The 22090-nt window shown below is 44.5% G+C and overlaps 1 protein-coding gene across 2 annotated transcripts in view; it reads right to left on the reverse strand.

Annotated features, from left to right (window-relative positions):
* The window catches only part of TRPC5 (transient receptor potential cation channel subfamily C member 5), a 102863-nt gene that overhangs the window by 10015 nt on the left and 70758 nt on the right, over positions 1 to 22090 (reverse strand). For both annotated transcript variants that reach the window (XM_027696161.1, XM_027696160.1), the window contains exons 6-9: positions 21328 to 21650; positions 16726 to 16921; positions 1041 to 1247; positions 414 to 455 (exon numbers count right to left, since the gene is read on the reverse strand). In XM_027696161.1, coding sequence (XP_027551962.1) covers positions 414 to 455; positions 1041 to 1247; positions 16726 to 16921; positions 21328 to 21650 — 768 coding nt within the window. The remainder of the gene's footprint in view (positions 1 to 413; positions 456 to 1040; positions 1248 to 16725; positions 16922 to 21327; positions 21651 to 22090) is intronic.

Below are 22090 nucleotides of genomic sequence, written 5' to 3' on the forward strand. Positions count from 1 at the left end.
TCAACGAAGGAACCATTCCTTCTTTCTGAGCCGTCCAAAACAAAAGAAAATCCCAACCACTGTTTGAGTTAGGGATGCTTTACAAAAAAGAGCAGGAGAGGAACAATTCAAGAGTGTAAAAATGCACAGAAACAGTTTTAATTGAAAGGGCAACAGGGATGTCACCTTCACTTCAGCAGCCAGATTGATACCTGGCAGGTTTTTCACTGCTCAAGGGGGCTGAAAGGCAAGGAGAGATTTACTGAACCATCTACCTCCAGTGAGGAAATGTTTTAATCTGTGATAAGCAAAATCCTCTTAGAGGACCTACACTTATCAAAATATATTCTAGAAGCAAGCAAGAATTGAAGTATTAGAAAATGAGCAGGAAAAAAGGAACAGTGAGTAAAAACTGTATGTGCTCAGGAGTTTACCTGGTAATGTTGGTTCTGAATCAGGTTGTCAGCGTGACGTTCCTGGAAGGAGAAAGACACGGGTGTGTTACCTGTCTGCTCCAGGCTTTAGAGCTCCTAATGGCACTTAGCAAGTCATGATCCAGCAGCTGTCTGCTGCCCCAGCAGAGCAGTGGCCCTCATGATCCTGAACATGCACAACTGTGGGAGCCCAAACCCAGGTTTCAGCAAAAGGAAAACAAGGCTGGCAAACACCTCGTGATTCAAGAAGTTTGGACCCCTGTCCTGAGACCTGCTAATGTGCAACCCGGAGATATAAACCTGGCTCCAAGAAGAATTAAGAAAGGACTTTTTGAGATGATTGTTAAAATCATCTCTAAACCCCTGTAATCCCTCTATCCCCCATGTAATCCTACTAGAAGAAAAATTAACTATTTGGAAACTGCAGTAAAAATTTGTGTAACTCCCCAATTAACATAGGTTGTCCCCTTCATTAACATGTCCATCCCCAGATGCCTTTAAATTGTGTTCTCGTGTTCAATAAAATATTCCAGTTTCCCCAAACTGGGATCGTGTCTAGATTTTATTTTTCAGACCGCCACTCACAACACCCTCAAAAAATGAAGTACAAACCCACGAGCTCCTTACTGTGAACGTTTTGAGGTTTTCATGCCTCTTCTGTTCGTTGTCAGAGTCATCACCTGGGCACAGCTGGTTGTGGATCCACTTGCAAAGGTACCAGACTGACTTAGGACTGGGGACAATGTTGAAGGGAGGGGGCAGAGTGGCACCTTCATCGAAGTAACTCATCCAGAGCTTCGTCCGCGCGAACTTCCATTCAATATCTGCATGGTCCTGGGAGGGAAGGACAGAGACCATCAACAGCTTCAGGCAGGTTTTCCTGGAGTGAATACCCACAGCTGAGGAGGTGACGTGAGCAGTAAAGGGTTTCTCCAGCTGCAGGCAAAGCAGTAATTGCTTCTTCCATCTCCCTTGCTGGGGATGTGCTTAAAGAACTGGTGTGAAATGTAGCTGGAGTGTAAAAATACCTACTACTGAGAAATGAGAGGACAGCAACATCCAGCAAAGAGAATTTCAAGTGCTAAAGCCCATCTTTGTCCTTAAGAGGTTGTGCTTATTCACACAATACAAGTTCACCAATACAAAAGTTCCCCAAGAAGCACGAAAACACATTTCTTAGTTTACTTTTTGCGAGCACTTTCATTATCAAAACCCATTGTTTCTCATGTCTAAATCCAATGAATTCTCATATTCTTCCTGGGAAAAGATCTTTCATAGTGTTTTTTGATTTGTTTTTTGTAGCATCCATTAATTCTGCTCTTATAAGGAAGTGACACATTTTGTGTGTGCCGTATTTTACATCTTGCCTCTGCATTATACTTGCAGAAGCTGGGAGACATTTTACTCTTAGGTCGCTGGGTTTCTTACATTTTATTATCATTGTGATAGCTTGCTTGCTCTAGTGCTTTTCATCCCAATAAAGTGAAGGTGGGAAGTTAATAGCATCATTTTACAGCTGCATAGAGAGGCACAGGCTCTATACAGTCCCCAGGAAAGGAATATGGAAGACACTGATCTTACAGACTTCAAAATTGGGCTCCCCAAATCAAGCTATCTGCAATCTAGCCCATGGAGCCAACGGGCTGTTCTGCCCAGTAACAAACTGCATATTCCCTGAACCTCAGGGCAGACACAGCTACCTACAGCTGGGACTCAAGAGAGATGCTGCAGCAATTCAAAGCAGATCTCATGCTGATGATTTTGACATTTTAGCTGTTGGGCACTTACATGAACAGTATCTGACACGAGATTAAACCAAAGCCGTGATGATTCAGGCTAAGTAACAGCGCAAGGTGGGAGAAAAGGAAAATTCGGGTTTTTAATTTTACAAGGAGATTTCAACAAGGATGGAACGAGCAGCTTATTGAGTGAGAGATGCTCGGCTGCAGCTCGCAGAGCCAAGCAGTGAAGTGTAGAACAGGGAGTTTAATAAAATATGGCTGAACATCATGCACAAAAAATTACTACACTGGCTTTCAGGCTACACTCCAGTGCTCTGACACGGGTAAAATATGCTCACATTTTGACAGTGAGGTGCAGCTGAACTCCATTTTATTAGTGCATGGAAATCATGCACAGCTCTCGATTTAAAAGGACAGTCTCAGTGGCCCAGGAGTGTATTGTCTCTGCAGACAGTGTGAATCAGCCCAGAACACTACTGTGCCATGCCAGCTTGCCAAGAGGGCTGTTTGCAGGCCACACATAGACTCAGAGATGCAGCCTGACATGCCCCTTTTTACTCTTACACTGTCAGACCCCATAAAGAGTGAAACTGGAGCATCACTGGGAAGTATTAGAAGTTGATGCTGGTGGAAATGAAGTTCTGGGTAGTAAAAAATGCAATTTGTGGCAGTAGAAATAATTGCCACCATAAAAAAAAAAAAGAACAACTCCTGCTCATGTTTCCTTCATCTGTCTCTACCTGCAGGCTGCAACCAGGTCTGCAGAGCTCAGGGAGAGCAGGACATGCTGCTGCCATGCAGCTGCTGTTCCTCCATCCCAGAATTTGGGTTAGGGACAACCAGACCACAGGACAAATCTGCTTAATAACTGCTCAGAGTTAAAGCCTCTTCCAGAATCAGGGCTGGCTGCTCCCTACTCAGACCTAAAGGCCATCTTTCTACCTGAACATTTCCTGGTCTGGGCAACTTGAGCTGAAATAGTCTTCAGAACAGGAACAACCAGCATCACAGGCCAGGTGAGCTCAGGGGCACCGGAGAGTTGGGAGATCAAATCTCTCTTAGAGAAGGGGCCCAAGCTGCAGCTTTGTGTGCTCCACTTGGATATAGGGTCCTAGAATCATTTCGGATGGAAAAGCCCTCTGGGATCAAGTCCAACCACGCCCCCAGCGCTGCCAAAGCCCACCACTAACTTAAATCTTCAAGTGACACATTCACACATCTTTTAAATACCCCCAGGGATGGGGACTCCACCACTGCCCTGGACAGCACCTCGTGCCAGGGCTGGACAATTATTTTGGTGAAGAAATTTTTCCTGATATCAAACCTAAACCTCCCCTGCTCACTACCAGGAAAAACCCAGTGGCGACTGAATGTTGAAACACTGCCAACCAAAGGTGTGTTGCTGGTTCAAGCATCTAAAAGCATTTTGTGGGGGGGAACAAGTGCGTGGGATCAAGTGTTGAGTTACACAGCCCTGAAGTGAGTAAGCAGGACCTACAAACACCTGGCAGCACTGACAGTAGGGAGTTCAGGGCAAGGAGAGTGTTATGATGGATAGAAACATATATTTTAACTTCTTCGGCAACACAGAAATAGGTGTGAATGTCCTGTTCAGGATTCAGAAGGGTAGTTTGGAGAAGGTCATAAATCCACTCTTCCCTTCTACAAAGGTCCATCAAAGGTGCAGTGTCGGTGGTGGGGTTGGATCAGGTGTGGTGATTTGGCAGCAACTTCCTCCAGCACATTACAAAAGGGAATGTCCTGGTGAAGATGTAATTTGGTAATGGACACTGTTTGAAGGGTAAGGCAAACCCCAAGCTTGGGGATTGCAAACCTGTTTCTGGGAAAGGAAGGGGAAAAAAGGGCTAAAAAGCTTTTCTGCACAGGATGTTTTCTTTTTGTTCTTTCATTTTAAAATAACTGAAGGGGACACTTCACCCCTGAAAGTGTTCAAGGCCAGGTTGGATGGGGCTTGGAGCAATCTGATCTAGTGGAAAGTGTCCCTGCCATGGCAGGTTAGAACAAGATGACCTCTAAGATCCCTCCCCACCCAAAGAATTCTGTGATTATATGACTACATGGGCTTTACTAGGGGCTGAGTGTTTTGAAACTTAGCAGAGTTTCTCCCTGGGGATATTTTGTGGTTGGTCTGAACAAGCCCCTGTTGATCTGTCCATAATGAGATTGGTGGATGCTGGCTTCAACCCCACCTGTATTTCTTCTTGTGCTATCTCAGCAAACAAGTGCACTATAACCTCTCTTAAAAGACAGACCAGACCCTCTGCATGAAGCTCTAAGTATCTCTTCTTTCCTTCGTTGTTCTCTTGATGTGAATTCCCCAGGGTTTACAAACTCAGCCTGTCTCAATTACTCACCTTGATGTTTTGTGAACTTGAGCAAATCAGATGAGAGCTCCTGGCAGCAGTTTTGTGTTGGAAATGTACAGCAAAGAAACACTTCAGTTTTACTGAGAATGTCTTTGTGTGCTTGGAAACCACCATTTTCTTGGTTAGAGCTTTCTTTAGTGCAGTAAGTAGTAAAATCTGCACACAAAACTACAGTTCCCCAACTCTCCTCTCTCTGCTGAGTAGCAAGAGAGCCATGATTCAACATCCATCCCATACCTAATTCAAACCTGAAGCACTCATGAGCTAGAGCCAGTACAACAGTCACTGCACTGGCTGTGAATGTGGCTCCACCAGATGTGCTCCAGGTTTGGGGTGTCTCCTCAGGGACTGCAGGACCATAGGCAAGATGTACATTTTTGGGAGCTGCCTGAATGTGAGCAGTGAGGACAGGATCCTCACAGACCTGTGCTGTCTCAAAGTGTTCTTAGAGGACATCTTTTCTGGAACATTTATAATAAGCTGAAGAAATGCATCCAGTAGCTTTGCAAGTGTGACCTTGTTGCTCTAGGATTTTTAACACCAAGTTTGGATTTCACTGTCCTCTCTTTTTTCCCTTGTTCTTGTCATCACTTTCTTTCAAGCACTGTTCAGCATTTCAGCTATCAAACACTCTACTGAAGAGGGCCAAGCCCTCCATCTCAAAGAATACATGGACTCAAAGAAACCAGCACTTGGCTTCGCTGTGAGGGAAAAAAAGGGCTTGCTTCCTACAACAATGTGAATGTGTCATCCTGGACACATAATCCTCTTGGAAATCTCTGCCATTTGAAGTGAGAATTAATCTCCCACAAAGTTTTCCCCGTGTGATCACTGAAGCCATCTTACTGTAGCAGTTGCAAACACCTTCTAATTCAGTCAAAGTGAGGTATTCACAGATGTGCCAGATTTTAAGTGATTATCTGCTACGCTAATTACCCAGGATAATTCAAGCATTAATCTCCATCTTTATCTCTGTGTAGAAAACGTGTTGTTTACAGTTTGTGAGATGTTTTCTATAAAGATTTCGATCACCCTCTGCTTGTTGGGCAATACAAGTTAGATCATCTTTGCCAAATAACAGCCAGATTCCCAGCGGGTCCTGAGACCCGACGATGGAAGATGGTGTCAGCTCTCTGTATGAGGTGGTTCACCACTGCCACAGTGTTCCTCAGCCTCTTCAAGACTTTAGTATTTCAGTTCCCTCGTGGCTAGGAAGCTGGTGGAGGAAATCACTGTGACTTTGACCTCAGCACACAGAAGCTGAAGCAGAGGGCTGGCCTGTGGGAAGGCTCTAGCAAATCGGGACATGGGAGCCCAGTATCCTGACTCTTGAGTCAGCATCCCTGGGAGCACTGGGATAGTCCTGAATTTCAGTTTGCTCCAGGTTGCCAGGCTGAAATGGATTCTGGCAGCTCCCTGAACTCTGGCACACTGTGGTTTGCTCTGGATCAGGCTGGTGCAGAGCCTCAGCATAGAGGGGTAGGAAAGATAAGATATTAATAATAAGATATTAGGAAAAAGTCCTTCCCTGTGAGGGTGGGGAGGCCCTGGCACAGGTTGCCCAGAGAAGCTGTGGCTGCCCCAGCCCTGGAAGTGTCCAAGGCCAGGTTGGACGGGGCTTGGAGCAACCTGGGCTAGTGGAAGGTGTCCCTGCCCATGGCAGGGCCATTGGACTAGATGATGTTTAAGGTCCCTTCCAACCCAAACCATCCTGTGATTCCATGATTCTATTAAACCTGATGCTGAGATGACTGCATCAGCAAGGCATGCTGAGGCCCTCAAACTTTTCCACTGCAGAACAATCACAAGAGAATCAGTTACTTCAGCTACATGCAAGGGCTTCTGACTACTTGGAAGGATAAAGTTTAAAGACCTCTAGTGATGTTCTGGCTGGCACAAAAAGGGCTGCATGTGCCGTTCTTGTGTTTTATTACACAACAGTCAGTGGGCTGCTGCCTGTCAGATGCAGATACAGATGGCTGTGACAATGCCCTCAGGACCAGGCAGGCTGGCTGTGGCTGACTGCCTTCGAAGGAGGGATGGGAAGCTTTCCAGTTCTGCTGGGAATGCTGGCAGAAGCTGGTGTGATTTCTGCAGCAGGACTGCTGCTGTCCCGCCTCAGGAAGAGCCAAAGGCAACCCCACAAGACTAGGATGTGCCCAGGCTGTTGTACTTTCCTCTAGGAAGGAGGGAGAAATGTAACATGTACCTCAGTAAGGGAGGATGGTTGCCTGAGAGGCACAGGAACTTCAAAGGTGCTTTTTCTGTTGTGTAATTAGCTGTGCTTTAAAACATAGGAGAAGTCATTAGACTATTTAATGTATTTCTCTCTCACGTGCCTCTTTATTGCTCTTTGCTAAACCCAGAGCAGGAAGCAGCACAGAAAATATATCAGTGCTGGCTGTTAAGCAGGCTAGCACAAGAAAGATGCCCTTGAACAGAAAGCATTGCAGAGTGAGGATCAGGAGAAAGTTAATCTTTACAGAACCTGACACAGACAACTCTTGTGCAGTTTCAAAGCCGCTAATTTTGCAATATGTGTTGGGCAAACTGGCAATAACATCAGCAGAGCTTGGGAGTTTGGTGATGAACTCAGAGGAGCAAGCAGCAAAAATCCAAGCAGGCTATTTGACGTAAATGATGCTTCACATTTCTCAAAGAAAAATATGTCATAGAAAGAAATAGTCTATGAAAAAATCAGGGAGTTACAAAGGCAATTAATGCATAGGTAATTCAGCTGTAGCTGGCAACAAATTGCTTTCAATGCTGGAGATGACATGGTAAGAACTTAATTGGATCAATCTCAAAAATTACACAAGAAAAATTCTAAGGGAGGACAATTTAGCATTAGAAAAAGCAATTAGAACAGTTAGGGAGTGACACAGCCAGAGAACTGATGAAAGTACCAACTAGCACAAAACCACAGGCTGCACTGGACAAAGCAAAGTCCTGGGCAGCAGCAACAAGGGCAGCTGCAGTGGGCCCACACTCCCCCTCTAAAGAGGAGCTCTGGGGACAAGAAACCCATGGCAGAGGCAAACCAGCACACGAAAACCAAAGGAGTGCTGGAATGTGCACCAGCAGGCAAGGCAGGTGGGTGGAAGGGGAGAGCAGCTCCCTGGGCAGCAGCTCCAAGAGGGATGCAGGGGGCTTTTAGCTGCAGCACAGAAAGAGAAAAGGATGTCTATGGGGCATAGGCAAGTCCTGAAGAAACACTCACAAATAAATACTGGCACTGGGATAAAGTGAATTCTTAGACCATGATAAAGACCTGAATTCAGACAAGAGCTATCCTTGTCTGGCAGAAGGCAGCAAGGCTCTTAGGTGAGGGAAGCAAACAGCACAAGGGAGAAAAAACCACAAATGTAAATTTTTACATAGCAGATAAGCCATCGTTGGGACTGTGAGCCTTAAAAACTTGAAAGCTGGGGGAAGATCCCACTCATGGCAGAGCCCATGAAAGAACATGCAGTAGTGCAGGAAGTTAGGAAATTTTTCCTTAATTTGGCAGAGTCTGAGGTCCACCATTTGGGAGTGTCAACAAGACATATAGCACAGCAACTACATTTTATTATAAGATGGATAAAGGACTCCGTCCTTGGAGCACAGCCAAAGAGGCTCAGAAATTATGGAAATGGAAATTACGGTCTCTGGTTGCAATGGAAAAGAAAACCACTAGTGGCTTCTAAATAGAGCATGGGCATTCCCTCCTGAGTGACAGCACAGCAGACCTGCCAGATGAGCTGTGGCACCAGAATCCCTTCCCAGAACAGACCTCCACACTGTGAGGGAGATGAGGGAGTTGGCAGATTCCCCCAGCCGTGGAGAATCAGTTTGTTTGTATATGGAAAATGCATGCTTTAGTATCTCTGCTATTTATATCTTCCATGTGCATAATATATTCATAATTGAAGTTTTTGTTCTAGCTGTGCACTGCATTCCACAAGGTACTTAGGTGTTAGATATATATGTGTGTTATATATATATATAAATCAATTACATTTCATCTCCCACCAGTATCTTGGATGGAAACGATAACTAATGAGAAGGCCAAGGAATATTGAAGAAAACATAGAGAACTGGGCATTGTGGTGGTTTTACTGCAGTTAAATGATGTGAACTGACACCTTTTTGTTTCTGCAGTCATATTCCAGTAAAGTCCTGTTTTTATTTTAATAGTCAAGTAAATTGGAGCAGTAGGAAGGTCATGCAAATAGTTCTCTAAAAAGCCTCAGGAGGAAGAAACAATGAGAAAAATATCACCCAGGCTTTGTTCTTCCTGCCACCCATTCTCTCTTCTTAAACAATGCCTGGTAAGAACCTCTCTTCATGCTGAAGGTCAGAAAGATAAGGGGCATCTGTGCTGATAATGTTAACTACCTCCAGCCCGGTCAAAATCAAGTAATTCACACATGCCCCTAGAGAAATGGTGGGCTGAGAAGGCATAGCTAACCCTAAGTGCTTGAGTGCTGATGACTTAGTATCATGAAAAAGAATTTAGCCTCATTTCTACTTGGACCATTTCCAGAATATTATCTTTGATTTTTTTTCTGCATAGCCAGTCAGCCCAGGATTCCACTTCCAAGGAATAAGAAATGTCTTGAAATTTGCTGTCGGCCTGGTGGGAGCCAGATACAAAGGAGCATGAGGCACTTCCCTATCCCTGTCAGAGTCCCCCTTCCCCTCCCTGAAGGCTTGTTCCCTGGTGGGTGAGGACAGGCTGCAGGCAGAGTGGAGCTGAGCCACTGGACTGTGCTAGTGGTGGCTGGGTGGCATCACCAGCACTTCTGCTGTGGTCACTTTTGGCTGGGGCAGCCTAGTGCAGGGGACTGACTGGTCTTTGCTCTGTTTCAGGTGCTCTTTAGGGTCCTTTTCAATTCTATGAGTCTATAAAATTACAATTGGAAAAGTTATCATGTACATACTACACTGGAGATACTGCTGGGCTTAAGAAAGCACATGTTCCTCTCTGAGCAATCAGTGGTCCTAACTAAAGCTTAGAAATCGAGCTCAATTCTCAGCCTTATTGCTTCAGGGTGCTCAATCATATCATTGCACATGGAGGATGGGAATCTTGGCACAGCTAGATCCTCTCCTAGATGAATAAGCTCTCTGTGCTGGACACAGCTTTATCGAGAGCCACTGTCATACTCTGGCACAAACTTGCCCTGGAAAGAAAGGAGCATTACAAAATTTATCACCTTGCACTCCATGTGCAAAGCACTCAGTTTGACTTTGCCTTCTCAAGCTGAGGAGCTGCTGATACGTTTCAAAGGAAAAGGACAAATCATGGAACTCCACCATCTTTGCTTAAACTCAGGGGGAAAGCCTAAAAGCCAGCATGTGAGTCATGTTATCCTGGTGAAGACTAGAGCAAAATGCAGCCAAAACCGGGCTGAAACAGCCTGTGGGTTTTGCAGGGGGATTTGGAGGTGCAAGGCTTCACCTCATGGTGTCTCCTCAGAATCAAAGTCAGCTGGGAGCCAAGACTGGTGTTCAAGTCCCATTCCCTGCACGACTGTACATAACTCTGTACATGTATTCAGGCACCAAATGCTTTAGTGGTTTGCTCTTTTATGACTGGTCATAAACTGCCTTTCCTCATCGAAGGAGAGGTGCTGGATTATGTGTTTTACTGAGCCCGTAAAGGTCACAGCACCAGAGGGAGGAGCAGGTGCCTGACACCTCTGGAAGTCAGCCTACTTGCACAGTAAATGCAGGGGCTGAGCTTAGCTGCCAAAAATTGAAAAATTGCTCCAAAATAAAAAAAAAATCCTATGTCCTGATCATTTAAATATGTCCTTGAGCCAAAAGAAAAGGATGAATTATAAATGTATGAGATCACTCAAGTCTCTAAGTGAACCGTGAGCTGTGCAGATAGCACTGACTCAGGAGAGAGGCTTCCATTTTCTCCCCAGAAAAAGCAGGGGTTGTACCTGAAGGGTTGTGGGGGACAGGACCACAAACTGAAACATAGCATCCAGGTGAGTAGACAACTCCCCATTTAACTGGATGGGGTTGTGCATACACTGTTCCCTTGCATCACCAGCATCAACTTAATTGCTAGAGTGTTGAAAAGGAAATCTGTGAGGCACTGGCATCCAAGAAGTCTCTTTTCAGAGAATTCTTAATAATATAGCTGTTCCCATTGCTCCATGTCAGGGGAAAGCTCTTCCCAGATAAATCCCTTTCAGTTTTTCACTGCTTTTTCCTCAGTAACATTCTTCCTTCATCTTTCCCTTTTCCTCTTTTCTTCTGCCTTTCTAACAAGAGTCCCCTCGATGCAGAAGCACAAGATAATGCTAATTGAGCTTGTCAGGCCTAAATAAAAGATGGGATAATGCAGGGGGCTGCAACCTATGCGGTTCCATCTGGATACTTCAACTTCTATCATGTAGCAAGAGCAAACCTTGCTGCACTGCTTTGCACGTAATGGGCAGAGACTTACTGACCTGTCAAGTGGGGCACTGGTGTGTTAACTACACCAAAAAACCCCAAAACCCGCCAGCAAATTCCCTGTGATATCTTAAAACAGCCAGAGGTCACCCACAGATTGCAAGCTTGTCTTGTTTTTTACTTAAATGTAATGATTCTGCTCTGAATAAGACCCAGAGTGGTTTGGCCATGGTGGTACATGGGGCTGCAGAAACATCTGGGGTTTCAAAGATTAAAAGCAACAGAAAGGATTAACCTTCTGAGCCTGCTGACAACACTTGCTTGAGCAGGGGTTGCAGGATTGGGCCCTGGGATGGAGAATTAGCTTTGTCTGGTCTAACAACAGAAGAAAGATGCAGCATGTGAAGCCAGAGCACATCGAGTGCCTCTATTTAGAGGCTCTGCAAACACCAGATGAATATTAACAACTTGATTCCAGTCCACGGGTTATATGTAATTAGGCCAAAGCCAGCAAAAAGACAAACAGTTCTACACCTTCAAATGAATACTTCAGCTTGCTAACAAAAAGCAATTAAGTCGACTGCCAGTCTGAGCCAGGCTCCGGGGCTAATTTCACACACAAGGCCTCTTGCTGTATGGTAGCATCCCAACACACCACTGCTGCAACCTATTTCCCCCATCCAGAGAGAGCAGCTAGTGCTGGGAATCAATCCCACTGCTCTAAAGGTGTGCTGCAGCTACCCAAGAGAGAACTGGAAAGCAGGGGTCCAGAATTTTTTCACATGGATCTTATTCCACGGGGAAATGTAACAGAAATCATAGAAGCATGGAATGGTTTGGGTTGGAAGGGACCTTAGGGATCATCTAGATCATGAGTAGGGACACCTACCACCAGCCCAGGTTGCTCCAAGCCCTGTCCAGCCTGGCCTTGGACATTCCCAGGGATGGAGCAGCCACAGCTTCTCTGGGCAACCTGTGCCAGGGCCTCCCCACCCTCACAGGGATGTGTTTCCTAATATAGAATCTCAATCTACCCCCCTTCAGCTCAAGGCCATTCCCCTTTGTCCCATCAGCCTGTCCAAGTGTCTCCAAAGGCACCAAGCTGGTGCAAGACAATTTACCATTTCAATTAATTATTGTTGATGACACGGATGAGTTTTAGCACAGCAATTGAGACCTGGGCAATTACAGAATGAAGAAGAGGTTTGAGTGTGTTACCTGCACACTGAATACAGGGTCTGCATGTGGGTAGTGACCAGCACATGTATATGTTGGTCAGCAGGAGGCTCTCAGGGCCAAAGAGGGATATTTCACTCCACTGGCAAACCAAGGAAGAGCCATTTAATCCTCCTTCTAGAACCTAGTTGTTTTTCAGTACCATAAAAAGTTTCAAGAGATATTAATCCCAGCTTGTATTGGCAACGTAACAGGAGGATAATTTAATTTCTTGCTGTATGACAGTTAAAAATCAACATTTCAGTTTCTAAGAAATTCAAATTATTAGTTCTGAAGTGGGGCTGAGATGAACACTTCCTGATGCCTTAAAATAGCTTAGATTTGAGCCCAGACTGAGGAGATGGCCTTACCTCTATATGGGGACAACCTACCACCCCAAAACCTGCCACATGCAGGGACTGGCCAGTTGTGCATCTCAAACTAAGTTTATTGGTTCATAAAATTCCTCCTTAGCAAAACCACCAAGTAATATTTTCTTTAAAAGTCTTTTGCAGTAACAGCTGTCTGACACGAACTAGCCTGAAATAACAGACATACAAACCAAGAGGAGGATACAAAACTCAATATACAAAAGAGTTTCATAACTTAATACTCACTGCTAGAGTGAAGTCATTACCAACATCACACGTGCTCACTGTATCACAGCCAGAGGCTGTGACACCTTCATGCACAGGACTTGGATGTCATTTTTCTCAGACTCACTTTGGTGAGTTGGTGAATACCCTGAGGTATTAAGTATCATTGTACCTTCCTAAAACATCTGAAAGATGCAAGTGCTTACATCTCTCTAATATGTGTGTGGGATGCCTAGTGCCAGTGCTGCTGTGCCCCACTTATGGCTCCAACTCACCTGAACTCTGATTTCCTGCTCACAGTCCTGTGGTTTTCCTCCTGTACCTGGGTCTTAATTGCTGCTCTTCCATCGATATCGCTCCTGTGGCTGCTGAGTCAGAACTGCTGGTCAGTTCCAGGGACTAATTCTCTCATGACTTCCCAGAATATCATGGATAAGGAGCATGCTTTCAGAAAACATGTATAGATTGCTAGTCCCTTGCAAAATGTACCTGCACCTGAGGGCACCAGAATGGCCAAAATGCACCTGCACCCCCAGTAACGCCCACTGTTGCTTTGTTTTAAAAAATTACAAACTAGCAAACTTCAGACGCAGCCAAGTGGCACCCTGATGAGAAAAAGCCCATCACATAAAGTGTCCTCATCACCCTCTCAGTTACCTTCTGCCACTTACAAATGATGGAGCCCCCTGGCTACTCTCACATCATTCCATTGTCCTCCTGTCACCGTGACATACTCCTCCTCTTCATCACTCCCCCTCTTCATCACTCCTCCTCTTCATCACTCCCCCTCTTCATCACTCCCCCTCTTCATCACTCCCCCCTTCATGGGGTGATGGCAATTCTGTCACATCTGGGAAGGTATTGAGATGAGGGACCTGGCAGTGCACAACATCCCATTCCATTCTGTGCAGCTTGTATAAAGCATTTAGATCTTCCCCTACTGAAACAGCTCAAAGCGTACGGAAATTTTGGGGTGCATTTGGATTGTGTTTGCTGTGTGGATGAATGATAGTGTCTGCCATAACCAGCTCTTGACAATGTTTGGCCAAAGAGAAAAACTGGCTGTGTGAAAATAATCAATATTGAAACTGCTTCAGGGTACCCCTGGAAATATGTATTTATTGAAGTCTGAAGTAGCTCAGGAAAAAACCAACAAAATTATGGCAGAAAAATTCTTCCATCTCTGAGTCAAGAATCACTCAAAGCTGTGCAGAGGTTTTATTCTTTGCCTGCCTTGCTCTGACTTCCACAGATATCTGTGATTTTATGCTCTGTGCCTGCAGTGCCTAAGTATGTACCAAGCCCAAATCCCCATACTGGGGAAACACAACAAGGGGCCAAGGAGGAGCAACTTACATTCTCCTGTCTCAAACCTCACGGCAGAAATTCACGTATATATGAGCCAAAGGAGAAAAGCTAACCTGAACAATAACTGCTACAAATGCATTAGTGTATTTGTCCCTGGAAGAAAGGAGGGGAGAAAGTTTGCACTGCAGCAGTGCCACTGGCTCATTAGCAAGCGGAATTAATGAAAGTGTCCTCAGTCTTCACCACTCCACTGCAGGGAAATCAGCAAGCAGAGGCACTCCCAGCTCCTCCTCCACGTCTAGCTTGTTTTATTTCTCTGCAGAGTGCTGCACATGGCACAAGATTTCATACTGATGCACTGGAGAAGAAGGTCTCCACCCCACCCCAAGGGCTCCTTCCCCTCCTCCCTCCCTGGAATGCTGTCATTCTGTGCATATTCAGTGTAGTATCAATACCAGGAGGAAGAAATGCCCAGTCTAGGAACAAGTCTGCTGTGATTCAGAGAGAGGTGAACATCATTACAGGAGGTTAAAAAATGACCCACATTTGTAAAGCTCAACATTTATTAATGACTTGTTTTCTTTGGGGAAGAGATTAATTGACGTTTGCCCTTAGAAGACACATGAAGAAAATTCGTCCCTGAGAGAACGCACGCAGAAATTCAGCTTCAAAAACCCAGCTGCATGCACTGCACGAGAAGAGATAGGAATTGACTGCCTCTTGCCTTCCCAAGAAATGTCACTGCTCTTGGAAGCAGCTGCAATGTGACAGCTTAAGTGATGAAGAAGCATCCTGTAGCATTTTCACTCTCATTCTCCCGAGCAGGGGCTCGTGCTGCACGCTGAGTTGTGATCCCTCAGTTATCTGGTGAGTTCAGGCCTCTATTGCCAGGTCTCTCAGGTGCAGACTTTGATGGAGCAAGTCAGTGCTCTCAGCTGCTCCATGTACAAAACCATTAATACAACAGTCCTCTCTGGACCAATCACTTCAGTTAATTGTTATGATGGGTCTCTCTAATTCATGTGGGGTTGTTTGTAATGTGTCATTGCATCACTGGAATTATTCAGGGAAAAGAATGATGAGTGGTTTGTATCCCAGTGAATAGCAAATACTGCTATTCTTATGTCAGTCTTAGGTTTGGGCTTTGTCTTAGTGACAAGCCTATTTGATGACAGTAAATGAAGGAGAATGGAAGGAAATGGCCAAGGAGAGAATCTTTGTTTTCTGTCCCTCATTCCAGTCTCCCTGGTATGTGAGGAGTAGCACTTAACAAAGAGAAAGCACTTAAAGCATTGAAACAGACTGATAAAGCAGCAATGTCTTTATGAAACTGCTTTTCTGCTCACCTGGAAAGTCCAGTTTTTCTCATACTTTCTAATATGATAAAGATCAGATGTCCAAAAGTATCACCGATTTGATGGGTCTGTGCTCAGTTTGATTAAGTGAATTTAGGAGCCACTTGAATCAGCAGACAATCAACAACAGTTGTGGAACCTGTTCAAGCACAGCTCAATACTCTGTGTGCTTTAGCCAGGATAGGAGCTCACCCACACATTCCCCCAGAGACTTGTCCAGGAATTTGGGAATGGAAACAGCAGGACAGCTGGTGCTGCTTCTGGTTTTTTTCCGGTTTATCCTCCATTCTCTAGATTAAAAAAAAAGAGTCACCCAAAGCAGAGGAGCAAGCCTCTACTCTGCCTGTACTTCCTAATGACCAGCTGAGGACAAATCTGACTTTCCCAACTCCTGTTTCTGTTTCACAGGTGATGTAACACAGCTCAACAACTATGTCCATACCTACAGTGATAGGGGTCAGAACTGGAAAGCAAGTGTCAAGTGGTTTTACCTCAAGTACTGTGCACACAAGATTTCACTTCCTTCCATGCTGCTTCTGACCTGAAGAGCCTTAAAATGTAGAGCCATGATGCTTTAGCTTTCAATCTGCTGACAAATTTAATCATCAAGGTACAGGTTGGCTTTTGAGTACACAGAATGAGATTACAGTTTTGAACAGTTAGAGACCAGTTTTGAACATTCAAATGAAATTTAAGTTTCAAACTGGCTCTACAGCCAACTGGCAGCCCTGAGCTGCCTCAGCTCAGATCCATCCTGCACTGAGATTCCTCAGAAACCTCAGAATATGGGTTTGCAGAGTCAGCTGCCACGAGACTGGCTGGTGTTACAGATGGACATGATCTGATTTCAGGTGGGAACACCGTGGAAAAAGAAATTGCAGGACTGGGCTCCTGACACACACAGTTTCACATGAGAAAATAGTAATAGGATAAAAAAAATGTAATATAACACCCACCTCTCAAGTCAAAACGAAGCATCAGGAAGCAGTGGGAAGGTTTCCCTTTATATTCTCTCTACCACAGCGTAAATCAGCTACTAATGACAAGGTGGTCAGTGAAGTTACTCTACAAGAGGAGACAGGGGCATATCACAGCCCATAAGCCTTTTCCAGCTAAGAAGCATCACAAACAGAGCAAAACCTCCTCCGCAAGCATGATTCAGGCTAGTGAGCAGCAATCCCAACTACCTGCTGTCAAAAACTGGGGGCAGCATTCTCCAGCATCCCAGAAGGTGCACACTTGCTGTAAGTCAAACAAATGAGGCACACACAGAGAAAAATAACAGCAAAAAGAGACAGAAGGAGATCACTCACAGCAATGAGCTGGTAGGAGTTGTTCATCATGGCTATGAGCATGTTCAGCAGCACAACAAGGGAGATGACGTTGTAGGTCCCAAACATAGTGGCCCCAACAAATTCTGTGAACTCATGCCTGGCTTTCACGTTGGTGACATAGAGGTTCAGCAGACCGAACACAGACCAGAAGAGTGACTGGAGGGTCTCGAAAAGTCTGCAAAGAAAAAGATCTTTACTTGGCTACCTGGTGCTGGGGGATGGAAAACAACTCCTGGTTCAGGCGGTCTTCAGGTAGGGAACACAGATATTGGGAGACACCACAGAGCAGCCACTCAGTACAACCATTTATCCTCCCTGGGCACAGTCTGTGCTCCAGCCACAGCGACCCACTTGCCAGTGCATGTGGGAATTGTGTCACATCAACAACATTTTTGACCTGTCCAAGAGCCCTGTCCGTGTCCTTGTGAGATGCAACCAGCCTAACTGCCCTAAGGAAACCCAAGGCTCGCTTTCCCACTCTAAACACATGCAAACAACAGCCACAATAATTAATTACTAATTAAAACTGCCATGCTGAGATACTGCTGTTATCTATAAACTCTCCTGTTTAATCACTGCCTGCATCATTAACACATCTGCAGGATGAATGTTCAGGGAACACATCCCCACGTACAGCATGACCACGGCAGTTAAATAGTGCATAACAATGAGGTAAGAGACATGAGAAATCATATCCACTTGCACCTTTTGCTCTAATACAGGCTGAGAGCTTGCAATTGCTTCAGCTGTTATGACCCAGCCTGTTTGCAATGCACCTGCCTGAACACACTGCCCACCCTGGCTGTTGGTGCAGCAGCTCCCACCCATCCAGGGCAGAGCCCTCGGCAGCACCTGCACCCACTGATCAGCAACGACATCACATTCATTCAGCTCAACAGTGTTTTCTTCTTTTGAAGTCTTTCTCTCCACAGATGAACTAGACCCAACCTCCCTGTGCTGATGAGATCATACCAGGTCTCTCTTTGCTTCAGCCACAGACAAGTGACCTTTTGCAATCCCATCGGATACGTAAGCAGCAATCTAAATAATTGCTCTATTTCAGTATCTTTGTTTTGGCTTTCTAAAATATGACATTTATATCATCTGAAAATTATATTTATTTGCCCGTTTAAGAGTTTCCATTTTGGCCTGAGGTCAGCAGATATTTTCAAATGCAACTACTAGACAAATCAATACAAATAACTCAGATAGTTTACTTGACATACCAGGAATCTGTTCTTCCAGCATTTCCAGGCACCTGTTCACATGTACCCCCATGAGGATTTATGAGGATTTAGTTTCTTTATACTTTGTGGATGTATCTTATGTTTTTCACTGGCCAAAATCAGAAAGACTCTTTAAAGCAAAAATTCTTTCTTCCAAAAGTCATCAGGCTGTTTGTTACATTTATTAAATAAAAATAACTGAGGTGGTAAAATGAGGATTAACCAAAGAATGCTAAACCTTTCTCTACTAAAAATGATGGAGTGCTAGCTATCTTTCAAAATATTTATAATATTTTTACTATTAGCATTAGAAGTACTGCTTGGGCTGTAGGCTCACGGGAGACAGAGGTTCCTGTCATTAAAGTGAAATCAGTCCTACAAGTGATCAATGAATTGCATAATATTAACTAATATATATAATGTATATATGTATAATGTATAATTCGAGCCCAGACTAGAGCCAACATATTTACATGTGGACATGTGGTTCTCCTTGAAGAAGACATATGCTGGTTCCTGCAGCTCTGCACAGCAGTAAGGGTTAGTTATTCTTTCCTTAGTGTTTAATGACAGGACAGATCCACAACCTCTTTTTACAGTACGTGTTTCAGGTGGTGCTCACACTACTTTGGGAAGCAGCTTTAAAATAATAGAATTTTGGAAATAGTGATTGAGAGACTGTCCCGTCCTGCTGAGTGTATTTTCTACTTTAACCAAACAGGAGAATTCTCAAAGCTCCACCACCCTCCATGGCAGCTGAGAGAAACAAGTGCCCCCCTCTGCCACGGGAACCTGCACTCCAGGGGAAATGGCCCCAGTGAGGACACAGCAGGCAGCAAGGTGTGACTTCCTCCACCTCTTTCTCCTCTTCCTCACTCTTTTCTTCTTCCTTCAGTTGCCAGCATCACAGCTATGAACATAGTTTCCAATCCTCTGCCTAAGCAGCAGGCACTCTGCTGAGGGATGGTAGGGCCAAAGCAGAAAAACTTAAATTATTCATTACTTCCTCTTGTTGCTGTCACAAAGGAATATTACTTTTCCATGATCTGTGTTTGAAAGGCAGAAAATTTCCTCACAAGAAAATATTAAGCCCACCCTTTGAGAGTAATAGGAAACAATGAGCCAGTAAATAGGTGCCACACTTGACCCAAACTGTGCACACCCAAGGGGCATCCTCTTTCCTTCCCTGGCAAAATCAGAGCTTATTTTGTGACTGCCTAGGAATGCTGGTGGGAATCAAAGGGCACTCACTGAAAGCTTTCTACATTTATTCCTTTGTTAGGAATGAACCACAAGCAAACTTGTGGTCCCACCAGCCCTGGCTGAACTGGCTCCAGCCATGTTTGCTTTCCCCCAGCTCAGCAGTGTTTGGATCTGCAAGCTGCTCCTTCCCAGCCACTCAACCCATGCTGTTCATTTGCTCAGAGCCAAATGTTATCTTGTACTGTGGGGGTGTTAATAACGACTATTTAAACATTCAAGAACGTGTTGAATAAATTTCTTAAGCAAGCCTCAAACAAAAAGTACCTGCAGAGTGTTCTGTCCCCTGCCAGGAGACCTCACTCTTAATGGATCCCCTCCTGTTGAGATTTTGTTTTACAAAAACCTTTGCCACAAAGGCTGAGCCCCCTCAATTTCCTTTCTGTGCTACGTTCTCCTTGGCAGGGGGGTTAAATGAATGTTAGGGTAGGAGAAATTGTGGTCTGTATTTAAGCTGATCTGCACACTTCCTGCTAATTCTGTATCATTTCTAGCTCCCAAGACATTACACCTTACAGACTTGAGGATGGTTGTTTTTTTAAGTCAAATCCTGCTGTTGTTTTCCACTAACCTGATACAATAAAATCTGTAAAACAACTGGCTTGCAATGGTGACAGGTCCAAACCAGAACGCTCAACTGAATTCATCTGTTCACTGCAGTTCCAGGGAAAGGCAGGATTTGGTCCTGAACTTTGTGGGTTTGACCCTTTCTGTGGTAGAAGTCGCCCCTTAACACACACTGTGCTTGTCAAACCTTCTTCCCTCTGCTGCATCCATATGGACATAGATCAAGGAATATTACTTGTTATTTAATTCCTCTGCCTGGGCAGCACAACGTATTTCTGGGGCATGCAAAGCAATTAAACAGATAAAAAGACCGAAATCTTTAATTCTGTTTCTCATCAGCACCGTGCAGTTTTGTCCACTTCCTCCAGATAGACAAGGGTTCCCTGAGAAAATTAATCAGGCCTTTGGTGGTCCTGCTCTGCAGTGGAAAAAGGCACGTGCCTGGTCTACCTGCTCTAAGGTCATGAGACTCTTGAAGGCACAAAAATCCCACGCTGCTTTAAGGAGGGAGCCCACAAGACAATGCCAGAGCCTTTCCTCTCCCAACAGAGTCATGTGGCCTCAGCCATCATCTGTTTCTGATAACAGTGCAAATATGTCCCAAATCCTTTTTGAACCCCAAGCCTTCAGCTGACAGAGGGTGGAGAATTATTGGGCATCATGACAAGTTTCATTTAATTTAGCATAAAGTGGTGGACAACAGTTTTGTTTTGCTTGTTTGTAGGGCATGGGCCTTTTTCTAGACTGTGCTTTATTTATTTCTCTTCCCATTGTGAGTTAAGTACTGTGCAAGCAGCAAGAACAATTGGGTGGGGGCTGATTATTATAATTATTTCTACTATTAGTAATTAAAACAAATACATCAGAAAGACAATTCATGTTATTTTTCAGCATGTGCTATCTCTTTCAGCTCTGCCAGCTGTCCTCACAGCAATTTCCATGCCAACATCTCAGTAAAGTACCAGCATTCTCAGCAAAAAGGGTTTTGCTGGAATTTTAGTCTCAGCCCACTGCAAGGAAATCAGAGAAGCCTGTAACGTCATGGATGCCTAAAAATGGTCTAGGTGAGATTGCTGTTTTTGCTGTATCACATTATTTATAAATACCTTTCTTTATTAGGTTTATCCCTTGTTTTCTTCATTTTGTTCAGCTTTGCCTTCTTTCCTCCAGAATTAGACAAAAAAATTACTGTGGCAAAAGGACACTTGTTTTCTCAAATATACTGAAATTGTACATAGTCCTCATAAGGTTTAGGTTGCAGGATCATGTAGGGAGACTCCTTGGTCCAGAATTAAAACGACTGTCTCCCACTTCCAGACCTAAGTAAGAGTCTTTCTGACAGCAGAGCTCAGCAGAATGTCTGCCCCAGTTAACTCACACCTTTCCTGCAGTTTCAAACCCCTCACCTGGTATTTGCAGATGAATAAATAAAGGCACTTTCAGTGCAGTGACAGACAACAGGCAAAAGCAGGTAACGTGGGGGACAGTGGAAGTCAGTCTTAAAAAGAGAAAGGAAAGAACATCTTACGTGGAGAAGGCATTGTTCTGTTTCTCACATCGGATCCCCTTGCAGTTGTTGGGTTCCTCCGAGGCACTGGTCTCGTAATAAAAATAAAGCTGGTTCAGTCCGTTTGCAAAAGCCAGGAGCACCAGACAGTAGATAAAAAGGAATTTAAGGATGTCCAGCAGCATGCGTCCCAGAGAAATCTGCAAGGGTCCCAGGTGGGAATTTGCTGTAAAAAGGGATATGAGACGCAAGGAACTCAAAATGTTGGATATTGCAAAGAGGGCTTCTGCAATGAGGGTCGGGTGCCACATTTCCCACTCCTCCCTCGGCCGAGAACCATTATACTGAAAGAAAGAACAAGAAACAAAAGTGAATTATGCTGTAATTACTCAGAGAGAACTCAAAAAGCCACACCTGCTACTAACATACCCTTCAGGGGTAAATCCTAACCAGCACTGGTGACACAAGAAGTACTTCTCAACTTTTATATCTCAGCTACTGTCAGACTAACATTCGGGATTCAGGATTGAAGCTGACTTGATCAGGGCAGAGACTTTGGTTTAATGATGCCTTCTTATGAACTACCTTCTAGTTTATGACTCCCTGACAGAGTGAGATATGGGCTTCAGATGTGTTGGCTGTTCTTAGCCTAAATTTAGAAATTTGGGATTTTTAAAAAATTTTCTGAATTTTGAATTTTGAGTTCACTTATGTGGGTTCGTTAGATCCATGAATTCGTACATAACCTCTTTCAACATTTAAAGGGGTTCAGATTTTAGCAGGA

This window comes from Neopelma chrysocephalum, unplaced genomic scaffold (assembly GCF_003984885.1).
Source record: "Neopelma chrysocephalum unplaced genomic scaffold, ASM398488v2 Primary Assembly neopelma1_105, whole genome shotgun sequence".
Lineage (NCBI taxonomy): Eukaryota > Metazoa > Chordata > Aves > Passeriformes > Pipridae > Neopelma > Neopelma chrysocephalum.